This window comes from Passer montanus, unplaced genomic scaffold (genome assembly GCF_014805655.1).
Source record: "Passer montanus isolate IOZ18808 unplaced genomic scaffold, ASM1480565v1 scaffold43, whole genome shotgun sequence".
Lineage (NCBI taxonomy): Eukaryota > Metazoa > Chordata > Aves > Passeriformes > Passeridae > Passer > Passer montanus.
In genome coordinates this window covers 3514967-3529065 of record NW_024369151.1, presented here as the reverse complement: position 1 = coordinate 3529065, position 14099 = coordinate 3514967, and the positions used below count along the sequence as shown (strand labels likewise).

General features: G+C 49.8%; 2 protein-coding genes across 6 annotated transcripts in view; one reads left to right on the top strand and one right to left on the bottom strand.

The window, feature by feature from the left end:
* The window catches only part of ASTN2 (astrotactin 2), a 323200-nt gene that overhangs the window by 206891 nt on the left and 102210 nt on the right, over nt 1–14099 (top strand). For all 5 annotated transcript variants that reach the window (XM_039720164.1, XM_039720165.1, XM_039720167.1 and 2 more), the window contains one exon: nt 749–928. In XM_039720164.1, coding sequence (XP_039576098.1) covers nt 749–928 — 180 coding nt within the window. The remainder of the gene's footprint in view (nt 1–748; nt 929–14099) is intronic.
* On the bottom strand, nt 7096–14023 carry TRIM32 (tripartite motif containing 32). The gene is made up of 2 exons (XM_039720169.1): nt 13419–14023; nt 7096–11406 (listed from the first exon to the last, which is right to left on the bottom strand). The coding sequence occupies exon 2, from the start codon at nt 11344–11346 to the stop codon at nt 9403–9405; it is 1944 nt and encodes a 647-aa protein (XP_039576103.1). The 5' UTR covers nt 11347–11406; nt 13419–14023; the 3' UTR covers nt 7096–9402.

Below are 14099 nucleotides of genomic sequence, written 5' to 3'. Positions count from 1 at the left end.
AGCAACCAGCCAGATAATCTCATTTTGGTGACAGTTATGACGTATTTTCTTGCAGTATGTTTTCCGTTCCAGCACTGAACCAAAACGGTGCTTTCAGCCAGCTCTAAGAGATGCTGAAATGCTGTGCAGTCACCAGTGTCTCCAGGATATTTCACCTCCACAGAGCAGCAAGGGTCCATGTCCTTGTCCCATGCCAGAGGTCCCTGCTGTCCGTGTGGATGTTGCTCAAGTGATGCCTTGACCTTTGCACATCCACGGAGCTGCCACCAGCCCAGCCCTGCATGTCCCTCTGGGCTGTCTCCAGCTTTCCTAAAAATAGTTACCAGTTGTGCTGGGTGTTTGCACTAGGGATGGAACATCTCTGGTTATGGATACAGCCAAGCAAAGGCCAAGCACATCATCTGGGGAGAGTGCTGATGATGTGCCAGCAGGCTGAAGAGCACACAAGCTGGCAAGGATGGAGGTTTTGTGTGTGTGTTTGTGTGTGCACACGTGTTCACATGCACATCCCTGTAAAATTATCTGAGAAATCTCCTGGGGAGAGGAATTAGGGAGGAAGTCAGAGCCACAGCTTGGGGTAATAACAGGTTGTGGATTCCAAAGGATGAGGTGGAGGAAAAAGAGGAGGAGCTGCACCCATGTGGGGCCTTGTATGACCTAAGCAGGGAACTTCTGGGGCTCCTTCCTCTGGGCTGTGGCTGCCAGCCCTGCCTGGCTGACCTGCCCACCCCCTGCCTCCCTCCCACAGGCTTTTCAAACATCCTGAAGATCCTGAACAAGGACAGCAGCCGGGAGGAGCTGCTCTCCTTCATCCAGCAGTTTGGCTCCCACTACATCGCGGAGGCGCTCTACGGCTCCGAGTTCAGCTGCACCATCCACTTCCCCAGCAAGAAGGTCCAGCAGCAGCTCTGGCTCCAGTACCAGAAAGGTGAGGAGGGTGATGGGAATGGGCAGGGGCACAAACATCAGGTGTCATGTGCTGGTTTCCATCCATCACCCCCTTTCCCATGCGTACACCATCACCGTGCTGGCAGGCTCAGGCAGAAGGCTTGTCCCAAACTGAGTGCCCAGTGGCAGGTGGCACACGTCCTTGGCAGCATCCCTGAGCCTCCCTGCCTGCTCCTGCCCTTCAGCTTCCACCCTCTGGCTCCATCCTTGCCCAAGGTGACCCCCTTCCCCACAGTGGCTCTCCCATGCCTGGGGTCAGCTGATGGAGATGTGACATAAATGAGCTGTCTCAAAATGGCTTTGTTTTATTGCTTGTGACAATGACAGTCTTTAAGGAAGTGCATTAAATCAATAGCAGACTCATTGTGCTACACCATAAATAACGAGACACATCATTAAACAGGGCAATAAACTTCAGGACTTTGAAGTAATACAATTAGGTTATGTTTATAAAAACTCCCTTATCGCTGTAGCCTTCCATTTGCCAATTCATCTCTCTCCTCCAGGGAGTTGGGGATATGCCCTGGATCTGATATTTTTTCTATTCAAAAAATATCTGTAGTGTATCACAGAGCCCACCTTAGGGCTGATGGTGACAGAGGTCATCAGGACACTTGTAACCTGCTCTGGTGGCACTGCCAGGAGCAGCCTTGCTTCCTGGAACCCAGCAGAGAGAGGTGTTCTCCCACACACCACCTCCCTTGCTCTTGGCTCATTTTCTTCTCTGTTTCCCCTGTGTAGCTGGTCTTGTAAGCATATTTATAACAGCCTGTGCTCGTTTGTTTGGGTTTTAAATAGTGATAAATGAAGTTTGCCATAGCAATGCCCCTGTTTAGCAGGGGAAGGCATGTGGAGGTGGGTTGTTTATGTACTCATGATGTTATTAATCACTTGGGAGCACTCCCTGCAATCCAGGGGCAATTGTGTTGGTGGGAAGCTGACCCCATGGTCCCAATGCCATCACCTGGGACCAAACCAAACTCAGACAAGGGTTTCTCAAGAGAGTGAGAGGTGGGAATGAGAGGCAGCTGCTGCAGTCCGGGCCTGGCACAAGCATTGTTGCTGTTCCACGATGCTGGGGCCAGAGGGGACATAAACAGTGCTTGATATTGTGAAATATCTCCCATTCCTTCAGTCCCACCTCCCCCATGTCAGGGGCAGCAGTGGCTCAGGGCTCAGCCACAAAGCCCTGGGGTGGCACAGGGCCTGAAGGCAAAGCAGTGCCTCAGTGACAGAATAATTTCTTTTTTAGTCCATGGTATGCAGCTGGCCAAGGTGGATCCCTCATTCCCCACCTGGGTCCTGCCCCCACTCCTGGAGCTGTGCCTGGCTGCCCTGGCATTTGTGGGGCATCCAGAGCATCCTTTCCCAGTGCCTGTGAAGCACCAAAGCACTCATGGCACTCCAGGGATCCCCTGAGGGGTCACATGTAATGCCTGGACACAAACTTTTCACTCCTGATTGTGCAGCATTTGGGCACCAGGTGCTGGCCCCAACCTTGTGGTTTGTACATGGCTCCATCAGTGGCTTTGGGAGCTGGTGGGGTCAGTGAGGTTGGACTTTGGGGCTGTGGGCAATGCAGAGGTGGTCAGTTTTGTATTCAGCTCTTTGATGGCCAGAAAATGCTCTTGGAAGGACATTAAGGATGTTCAGGACTCTTGGGGAGATCAGCTTGTGGACAGAGAAAGTGTCATGGGAAACCCAGGGCTCTGTCCCAGGGAAATCCCAGTTAGCCAAGAGAAAGAGCTTGCTGTTCATGGTAGATGGATTTTATTCCCAACTCCTCTACTGATTTACCCTCATTTTGCCAGCGACATAAGGCAGATAGGAATAAATAGCTCCAGCTAGACAGTTCTGGATGCCTTCTCCACTCAGAACAGCTCTGGCCTGCCGGGCTCCCCGCTGCTCACCAGCCCGTTCTGAACTGCTCAGTGAGCACACATATGCATCAGCTCTAATAAATACAAAAGTAGGGCCAGAATAACTGTCATTTGTTAGTGGACAAAACAGGTCACAAAAGGAGGAGAGAGGAGAGTCTCAAGCTAATTGGAACAGCACCAGCTCTGAGAAAAATGCACATTACAGGGCGTTTGCAGCACCGCACAAAATTATTTTAATATTTTAATCAACTTCATAAATCAATCGCCGGGCCTCAGGAGGAGGCCTCCAACAATAAAGGCACAATCTGCGCTCGAGCCCTAATTGAAAACATGGTTTTGAAGAGAAGCTCACGCTGCTGGTGGCAGGGCAGGCGCTGGCTCTGAGCCGGCCTGGAGCTGCCCCAGTGCCTGTGATGTGGGTCAGTGTCTGCAGAGCTGTCCCTCCTGCCAAGGTCAGGGACAGGATCCACCTCTGGCCAGGGACAGGATCTGCCTCTGGCCAGGGACAGCATGGAGCGGGCACCCTGCTCTGCCTGGAGCAGTGACAAGTGTTCCCTTCCTCCTGCAGGTGGATGAGGAGTATGTGGGGGGAATTTGGGTGACAGAGCAGCCTGCTCTTGTTCCTAAGGGTTTGCAGGAGTGAATCCTGTGGTGGAGAGCCAGACAGGCATGGTGGCACAGCTGTGGCACACCCAGCACTGTGCTCCTTCAGGGCAGGTGTGGGAGCATCCCCCAGGCTCCCTCACAGGAACAGCCTCAGTCCGTGAGCACACCAAAGCAAACTCCAATTTTACTTCATGCAGAGTGATTAAAAGCCCATTTTTTTGGGCTGCTTGCTCTGGCTCTGTGCAGCCAAGCAATGCTTTAACACATTGAGTGGCCTCCAAGCAGGGACCTTGAGATCGACCCAGCCATTGATCTGTGCCATGGGAGCCTGCATCGGTTTTCTTCCCTGGTGGAGCCAGCATTTAACACTGACAGTGCCTCATTAAGTTGGTAGCAGTTGTGTGAGGACCTTCATTTGGCAGCTGGGACAAACGTGATGTCCCCAGCCAGCTCCAGCTGTGTGTAAGAATGTGCTGGGCCTGGTGGGATGGAGGGAACCAGCTTTGTCACAGTGGTGCTTTGGATTTCTGGAGAAACCAGTGTGGAGAACACCCTGGAGTGTTGGCTGCTGCTGAGCAGTGCCTCCATGGCATCCACACTTCCTCTTTTTCTCCGTTCTGTCCCCACAGTCACGAGGTTGGGGTGGGTGAGGTGTTGGGAGATGACACAGCCAGGACAGCTGACCCAAACTGGGCTATTCCTCACCACACAGTGCCATAATAAACCTGGAGGTGGAGGCTGGGACTCACCCCACCTCAGAGACTCAAAAATTGTACATCAGGGAAGAGAGTGATCCCTCCATCCAGCAAATCCCCCTGCTGGGAACCACTTCATTCACTGATAAAAGTTCATCAGAGAGCTGGTTGGTCTGTGGTTCCTCATTCTGGCTGGTGAGGAGAAGAAGAGCTTGAATAGGGAAGGGGAAGAACTGCTCTGAGAGCAAAATCTGACAGCCCTTATCAGATTTCTGCAAGAGCTGTTCCAGTTTGCTTATTCCCACTGGAGAAGCCCAGCTGGGAAGCAGGAAGGGATGCTGATGGGCTCAGGATGTGTGTGCCTGGGTGGGGGAGATCCAGAGGGTTTCACTGCCCAGCTGGGAGGTTACTTTAGGTCTGCAGTGAGGGAAATGTTTGTTTTTCTTGAACTTCCTATGATCTCTAGATAGACTTCCCTTGGCTGAGGTTCCCTGGGCACGTTGAGTGCTCAGCAAGCTCAGCCTGTGGCTGCTGCAGATAGGAGAGATGTTCATGTTCCTGCTCAGTAATCGATCATTTATGGGGATAGTCTGTGGAGGGGCTGTGTTCTGGCAGGTCCTGTCACATTCCCTAAGCCTTTCTGCTCTCTGCCCTCCCCAGTACTTGCTTATCTCCTCTTGGACAACACTCCATGAACTGCATTTACCTGTAAGAGGTGACAGATTTCATGCTTTCTTGTGAACTCAGCAGTTTTGACAGGAGATCTTCACAAATATGTGTCTCAAAGTTAAGGAGAGAGCCTGGAGCTCTGCTAAAAACAGCAGTCCACATTCCTCTGAGTGAGGCCTGTGGCTTCCTCCTGTCCTTTCAAGGCTGCATTTGTCTCCCTTCAGGTCTGATACTGCCATTAACACAATTAAGATTGAACTAGTCTGCAGGAACCTTTAGTGTTCCTTTCCTAGATGCAATCAGGTGCATTAAGAAAGCTGTAAAGCTACTTTTTAGCTGTTAAAGGACATAATGGGTTTCCCTTATATGTGCTTGGTCAGAACTAGAACACATAGAATTTCCCTGGTTTTGAGATTTGACCCTCTGTACAACCACTCTATTACCTTTTTAACACTCTTAATTGCTTGGTTTATGTCATTATTTCAAACCCTCAGATTTCAACATTTTCTTTGGAGGAGGTAAAAACAATCTAGCTGGTTGTCATGAAATTTAGCTTAGAGTAAAACATGTGCTGTGAGTAAGTCTGCTAAATGACCTTATGCACGTCTCATTGTAATCCAGAATTGCCAGGCAAGTTGAATAATTAGTTGTGCAAAATGAAATAACTTTAAATCCTCACATTGAGTAATGACCCAGAAAAATCACTTAAGCTATACAATAGGAACAACTCAAAGCATCTGGCTTTATTTTCACTTTTGTAGCTCTTCCCCTTTTGATGAGGAACAGGCTGTCCTCCTCATCCCTTCATTCCCTGGCTCCTGGTTTTGCCCAGAACAATGTCCATGGCTCAGCTGTTCTGCCCTGAGAAATCAAAACCTGTGATAAGCTACAGGGTAGGTCTAACAGCACCACAGGAGAGTTGAATAATGTTTGATAAACCAGAAATTCCTACCTGTTTAAAGAGCTGAGATGAGCCTAAGTGATGAAAACCTTTACCCAGATCAGCCAGGTGGCTGCAGAGGGAGGGGAGAACCTGCACATGCTGTGGATGAACCTATTGAGGAAATGTCCCTGCTGACCATCCAGGAGCCCCTCTGGCACCCACCTTCACAGCTACACCCCCACACTCAGTCACAGCAGGTTTCCTCACCAGCTCAGCTCCCATGGCAGAGCTTTGATCTAAAAATAATTTAGTCATGGTGTAACATCAGAAGAACAGCCCGAGCTGGTGCATCCAAGGAGGGGGACTAAAACCAGAGGAAACCCAGGTGTTTTATACCCACAGTGTAAGTGCACCCAAGTCAGTGGTTTTCTAGGAGAGCCCATGGCTCCTGAAGTGTCCCATCACCTGACTGGCCACAGGTCCCCACTGGCAGACCATGGATGAGCCAGGGATACAGGGGATGGAGTTTTCAGCCAGGCTCCCACATACAATTCAGCTCCCAGAGCCAGTGAACTCAAACCAGACTTCTGAAACATCAGGTGACAAGGGAGACATTGCCCTCGAGGCAGTGTGAGTTAAGGTACAAAACCACAGCATTTGTTTTTAAGGTGGGTAGGGAAGTGTCAGGGAAAGTTCCACGAGCCTGCCAGGATCAGATTTCTCCTTGGCAACCTGACACATAAAAGGGTCTCGTAGCCACTGTGTTCCCAATCTAATCCCTGCTGGCTGTAAAAATCCAATCTGCCACCGAGGGGAGAAGATGAAGTGTTTTAATAAGAAATGAGCCGTTTGCAATGCACTTTTAATTGGATCAATTTTTCCTTTATTACACAATCTTTAAAAACCAAACACATACGTATGACCAGACAAGCTCTTCCTCCAGATACAGAGCAGGAGCCAAACTATTTCAACATAATCCTTAATTACTCCATTTCACCTCGTTTGGCAGATGATCATGACACTGTGTGGGAGCACCACAGCAAGTAGAGCTCTGTAAAATCATCTCAGTCAGGTTTTGTCAGGGGATGTGCAGACCCTGGGTGAGGGACAGCAGGTTTTCTTCTTCCCTTTTCTCCCTGAAACCTCAGATTGGAAGACCTGCAGGCAAGACAGAGCCCCAGGCGCTGACTGCAGTGTCCTGGCCCACCAGTCCTCACAGAGTGGTGTTATTTTTCTTAATCCTCTGAGTGAGAAACAGATGACAGACACTTTGCTTGAACTCTGTAACCAGAAATAGGCTGGAGTAACCAACTGCTCAGTTTACCGCACCAGATTTTAATTTTTTTCCTTTTATTTATTTTTTTTTTCAAGCACTCCAGGAAATGTTATTGCTAGTAGTTGTGCTGTTTATTGCAAAAAAAAATAAAAATCCATGGGAACAGAAAATTACAGAGGTACATATTATCATAGATAATATTGCTTTAATTATTCAGGTCCACAGTAGCCTCCTGTGTAGAGCAGTTCTTGGAAGCAGGAGAAATATTTAGAAGAAGACAGAAGGAGAGGAACGGCCATTGCCTTAAAATTGGAAAAATGCCTTCAGTTAAAATGTCATGAACTGCAGCACAGCCCAGTAATAATCACTTCCCCAAAACACATAACCAAGATGAGAAAGGCTCCTCAAATTGCTGTCACATGCCTTGGGTAACTGCCCCCTCCCACCAAAAAAGAGAAGCAGAGGATGTGAATGGCAGTGTAAAAGTTGGTAGCCTTGGCAAGCACAGAGCAGCTCAGGAGGGAAGGGGAGCTGGGTCCCCTGGGCTGCCTCAGCACCATCAACCACCTCATGTCTTAGCTCCCTTCTCCACAAGCTTTTTCCAGTACATTATAGCAGGAGAAATTGGAAGCTGCCCTGATGGTAGCTCCGTCACACAGCTGTGTTTGTGTGCTCACTCCTTCAGCATTGGCTGAGCACAACAAAGAGAGGGGGGGGAAAAACCCAAATCCCACCAAAATCTGCTTCCAGTGTTTTTTTTCTGCAATCCCTTTAACTGCCAAACATCCAGCTAGAGCAGCAGCAGCTCACCAACCTGTTTCCCTTTGCTATTTCAGCAGGGAGAAGTATATGGGCTTAAAAAAAAAGAAAAATCACCTGTTGCAAACATGTTGTAGGACAAGTAGCAAACAATTTGCTGGAGCATGGCAGCCACTATAAAATCAGCTTTTATATTGTCTGTCGTGGCCCCAAATTTGCAACTACGTTGTTGATGGCAAGAAATAAATGCACTGCAGTGTAACTATTATCTGTGGCAGATTAACATGCTACCACTGTGCCCTATTTAAATGCATCTTTCCTTCAATAAACTATTCTGGGCGAGCAGCACCACACTGAGGTACACATTTATCAGCCAGGAGAGCAGCACTGTGGGGGCCTTGGTTCACACAGCTGCAGTTTTGTGCTTCATTTGGCCCAAAGCCTCGATGAGCAGAAACACTGGTGCCTGCTGGTGTCGTGGAAAAAAAGAATTACAAAAAAAAAAGAATTAAAAAAAAATCTGAGGAATGTAGTGTTTTGCTGTGCAAGGAAAAAAAAGGCAATGCACCAATGGATGTGCTTCCAAATCTTAAAAAAATGGAAGTGAAATAGTCCCCCCTGCCCATCCTTATCTCAGAAGTGAGTCACTTGCACAGAGGAGGTGCAGAGGAGTGGACAGCTATTGCTAAATGCAGTGGTCTGGAATGCAGAGTAGTGAAGTGCAGGTGAACATACAATACATTGCATTTAATCTCATTTCCTACAATCTCCCAGTCTTATTCCCCCAGCTCTTCCCCCCTTCCCCAGGAAGTTTTAGATACCAGATAAACCTTCCAAAGACAGTTTCCAGGATACATTTAATAATAAAACAACAGTAAATAGCAACCCTAGGTTTCCCCTCCTTTTTTTTTCCTCCAGCCCCCTCCCTTTTTACCCCCTTCTATCTAGCAGAACTCTGATTAGTAATAAAACCCCTGTCTTCTTACAACTCAGGAATAAAGAGGGCAATTTTCTGGCTCAGCTCGGTCTCCCACGATTGCACAGTACTCACTTCACACAGAACAGACACAATTCACAAATGGCACGACGGGGCAATCTCCTGAACACCAGAAAAATGGGAGAGACAACCCTGTCTCGTCAGGGTGGAAGCAAAGCTTCATCTCCGTGCAGCTGAAGTGGCCATTTCATTTTATGCAGTGCTGCAAGCACAAATTGCTCTCTCTAGGAGTTGCCCAGACAACTGCTACCCAGTTCCTTGCAAGTATCACAGGATTGCCTCTGCTAGTTCTCTAAGGGAAGGTGATTTAGAGCAGTCAGTCAGTGTTTATGGCACAAAGAAAGACACAATGGTTGAAGCTGGAAGTGTAGGAGATGTGTGGCATAAGGAGGTGAAGAGGTTTATGGAGTGACTAGTCACAAGAACCAAGACAGCAGAGGATGGATCCTTTCCATCGCGCTTGTTCTTATTTGTAGGGATTTTATATAAAAAAGAAGAAGAAAAAGCAGACCACCACCACCACCACAAAAGCTATTTTGTTTCTAAACACAGAACATGATGACCTCTATGCCAAATCCCCTTCAGCTATGGCACAATCTTCCTGAAGGCTTGACACTGGTTCCCACTGGATTGCAAGGAGGATGGAAGAATTTCCACTGCCAAGACAGGCTTTGCTTGCAACTAAGCTTTTAAGGGGTGGAGTATCTTCTCAGGTGGTAACTGTAGATCTTAATGCAATGATCCCAACAGTCCAGCACCAGCAGCTGCCCTTTGGGAGTAACAGCAATACCCACTGGGCAGGTGAGTCCCTCCCGGATCAGGATGTTGTAGCCGCCTCCTTTAGGAAAATGCAGGATTTCCTTACGACTGCTGTCAGCAACGATCAGGTCTCCCCTGGAATCAACGCACATCCCAGCAATGCACCTGAAATCCTCATTCTCAGAGAAGAAATGGCTAATCTGGCGTCCCAGCTGCCCATCTGGGCCCACAGAGCCGATGGAGAAGCCTCCTTCCAAGTGGTGCTCGTACTGCCGGTTCTCCAGGTTGAGCCCCAGCCCCTGAGTGAAGTAAATGGTCCCTTCAGCGTCGCAGGTGACGAACTTGGGGCGCACGGCGCTGCACAGGCAGCTGTACTTCACCACCCCCACGCCACGGTCCACGGTGAAGCACCAGAGCTTCCCCCCTTCCACATCAGTGACAACAAACTGGCCTGAGGGCAGCGCAGCGATGCCCCAGGGCTTGCTCAGCTGGCTGCGGTGACACGCCACGCAGTGGCCATCCATGGTGTACACCTTGACAGAGTTGTCGTAGCTGTCTGTCACGCCGATCAGCCCGTGGCAGTTCATGGTGACAGAAAGGGGAGTCAAGTTGGGCAAGTCTGCTCCAAGGAAACTCAGCACAAAGCTGTCGATGCCACTGGGGCTCCGGCGGATCTCCTTCAGGAAGCCCTTGCGGGTAAAAACCTGGATTCGGAAGTTGCCCCGGTCTGCCACGAGCACCTCGCCTTGGCTGGTGACGTGCAGGCTCACAGGGAGGTTGAACATCCCTGGCAGGCTGCCCTTGGAGCCCATCTTCTTGATGAAGTAACACTGCTGGATGCTGGTGGCTGCTTCAGGCATCCTTGGCTTGGCTGGCGAGGAATGGGGGGTGCAGCTGGGCTCCTCCTGCACCAGCTCAGGCTCCCTAAATGGAACAAAGGAGGATGCTGCATTTTCCATGAGAGATTCCTCCACGTTAACGCTCCGGGGTTTCTTCACCACCTGCCCAATCTGCAGTGGTCCCACGTGGCTCACCTTAAGGAGTTCCACCTCTTGGAGAGTCAGCTCCCTCGGGAGACTGTTTGTCAGTTCTGGTTCTTCCTCATCTGCTGCCTCCTCCAGGAGAGCTATATCCCCCTGCTTTATTTTGGCAAGGAAATAGTCACAGCGAGACATTATCTGCACTTCTGCTAAGTTCAGCAAGTAAGCCTGTTCTTCCATCACCTGGTTATTTATCTTCTCCACTTCAGTCAAAGAGGTGGTGAAGAATTTGCGTGACCTGGCCAGCTCTTCCTGGATCTTGCGCTCCTCTTTGCTGTACTCCTGCAGAACCGCTTTGTATCTGGATTGCAGGTCTCTTGAAACATCTTCCAGAGCAGCTTTCCTTTTCTGAAGATCACCCATGAGCTCCCGAAGCCTGGCAAGCCTCGTTCCAAATTCCCTCCTACGCTCCTCAGCAGCCTCTTTGATAGCCATGACTCTGTGTCCTGGGGGCATGTGCGAAGCCTCCTTGCACGGCTCGCACAAAACCAAGCTACAGCTCTTGCAGAAGTGTCTTGGCAGCCTCCTCCCGCAGACCTTGCACATGAGAAGTCCCACCACTTCCCCCAGGCCGGCCGTGTCGATGATCTTCAGCACGGTGAGGTTGTCAGTGAGCTGAGCCAAGCTGTTGATCCGCGTGATCTTGCTGCAGAAGGGGCACCGGATCCCGTTGATGCTGTTTGCCAGGAGCTTCTCCAGGCACTGCTTGCAGATGGTGTGCCCACAGTGCAGCAGTTTGGGCCTCAGGTGCTCCTCGGTGAAGGACTCCATGCAGATGGGGCACTCCAGGACCTCTCGCAGCGCGTCCGAGTTGAGATAAGGGGCGGCAGCCATGGTGCTCCAAGGCAGCTTTATCCAGCACAGTGCTCACATCTATTCCAAGGTGCTCTGATTCTGTCCAGGAAGAAAAAAGGGAAATGTGATTTATGTCACCACCAGCAGTTATGTATACATGCAATTTATTTCTGACTTATCGCCTAACCCTGCAGAAAAAGAAACCCAGTTAGCTTTTCCATGTTGGGAAGGATGGATTAGTCATAGCTAATCTCAGGGTGGGCAAATTTCAAAACTAACTTGCAGCTCCCAGTGCGATGAATTATTCACCTGCAAAATTTGTAAAGTAGCACTGAAAGAAGTGTAATGGCACCAATATGGAAGCCCAGTAGATATTGATGACTGAATCATCTCCTCATGGTGCCCATCTCCTGCTGCCAAGCCTCTGAGTTTACATAATTTACTGAAACCCAGGGAGATTAAACCAGGCATTCAAAATGTTGCACATCAAAAAAGGAACCAGATGGTGCGATGCTTTAGGACATTAATAGATCACCTCTGGAGACCTGCATTCAGATGTGACATCAGATACCAACAAAATAAATGTGCTTGGTTCACTCTGCTTTGCTAGAGAGCCAAAACACATTTTCAAGGTTTCATACATTTGCAAGGAAGTGAAAGTAGCAGGAATGCTCTGTCAGCTTCTACTCATTCTGGGGGGTGACTGTGCACGCTGAAAACACACAGAGAAGGTTTGATGCCAGTGCATCTCAGTAACCTCTGCCATGCTGCACCATGCTTCATGCCAATTAAACACAGCTCAGGCAGGTATTAGCAATAATGGAGCTAACAGACAACTCCAAACATACTCCCAGTGTTCACTATTAGCTCCTGAACTCAGCTTAACTGCATTTAATTTCTGCTCGTTTCACAATCTCACAGCGCTGACCTCGTTCTTGTCCCCTGGTTCAGTTTTACACCACTCTGGTTGCTGCTCAGCTTCAATCCAGGTTTCTCCACCCTCACATCCCTCCCAGCAGGGAGCAGATCCCAGCAGCTCTCCTGCCAAAGCAGCCATCCATTCAAAAGGAACAGAACAGGGCTCACATCATTAAGTTATTATTCACTAGACTGGGTTTCAAATCCTTTGTTATTGTACTGCTTAGCCACTAAAAAATAGGGGAGAAAACCTTTCTTCTAGGGAAGAGGAGGAGAAGGAAGTAGTTAAGTCTTTGAAATGAAGAGACAGTGGCAGAGGGATGTGAGCACACAGCTCTCTCTGAGAAATGGCTGCATGCACACAGCATTCTCACTTCCCTGCTGGGTCTGCTGCCTTTCTCTTTGGGAAAGATTCTGTGTATTTCAGTTTGCTGTGTGCTCCTGTGCAGAAAAACAGCTGCAAGGAAGAAAAGTTCTTTATGCTCATACAGAAGAGAAAAAAAAAGCCCCCTAATTTTAATTTGTCAGCTGCAGTTCAGAATCATTAAAGCCTGTATTTCAGGAAGGGATTCAGTGGCGTGGCAGAATCTCCAGGCACCATGCTGGGATCAGCCCAACAGTGGCAGGTTGAGAAGCACAACCCTGGCCCTGGGGAAGCAGAAACCTGGGCACTGCCATGGAGAACAGAAACCGTTCTCCGAGGGAGGAAAAATCTGTGATTTAAAATGATTTAAAAAAATGAAACACAGGATACCAGGTTCATTATTCTTACTTTCCTTGGAAACATGTCAGAAGATTCGCTTAGGGAAGGACAAGGGAGCAGCACAGGCACCAAGTACTGAGAGTTACATTGAAAGCTACCTTTAAAACAAGTATTTTCATTAAAGAACAACGGTAGATGGGATTTTAAGTCAGGTTGGGCTTTTAGAGAGCTGATTTGTATGACATTCTTTTCATACATAACCCCCTTTATCAGAATGTCAGCATGCCCTCAGTAATGGGACGTTATTTTTTCCTTTTATCTCCCTCTCACACTTGGCTGTGCCTCCATGGAAGTTTCCTTAACAGCGAGTTGTTCTAGCGTGTCGGTCCCTCCCGGGGCAGTTCCTCTGACGCAGAGCAAGGTATTACAGAAAGCCTCAGCTGAAGATCAAGCCATAAAACCGTGAATTATGCGAGTTTGGTCTCCTTACATTCGGAAGAAATTTCCTGCCGTGGTTTCTCTTGTCACCTGGTAGTTTTTAGTGAGCATCCGCGGTGAGAACACCGGCTTCACTTGTAATTCAGACCTCGTGTCATTAACGAGGGAAAATAATGGGGTAATGCTGCAAAATAAGCGCTGCTGACAGGAGTTATCACAACAACAAAACCAGCAGGGTTTGGAGGAGGGTTTCACTGAAAAATCCGAGGGTTTGGGCTGGAAGGACCTTAACGATGGCCTGACTGCACCCCTGCCACGGGGGTGAAAACACACAGAGGTTTCACCCGTTCCAGCAGCCCGGGCTGCTCAGAGCCCGTCCAGCCCGGCCCTGGGCACTGCAGGGATGGGGCGGCCATGGAGCGACCACAGTGCTGCTGTGTGACCGCCGCGTCCGCACGGAGCGCACGCCCAGGCTCCGTGTGCCCTCAGCCGCGCCGCGCTCCATGGCAGCGGGGCCCGCTGCGAGCCCCCTCCGCCTCGGCCGCCGCGCTGCTGCCGGGGGGGCACAGAGCGAGGCGGCCCCTCCACTCGGACCGCTGAGCGCGGCGGGGCGCGGCCCGGTGCCCCGCTTCCCTTCGCTCCGTGCCGTTCCCTTCCGTGCCGTTCCCCTCCGTGCCGGCCCCTCACGCCGCCCGCCCGGGGGTCCCGCCGTGCCCGCCCCGCCCTGCAGGGG

Excerpts from the sequence above, each read along its gene's own strand:
- TRIM32 (XM_039720169.1), bottom strand. The coding sequence starts at position 11,346 with ATGGCTGCCGCCCCTTATCTCAACTCGGACGCGCTGCGAGAGGTCCTG.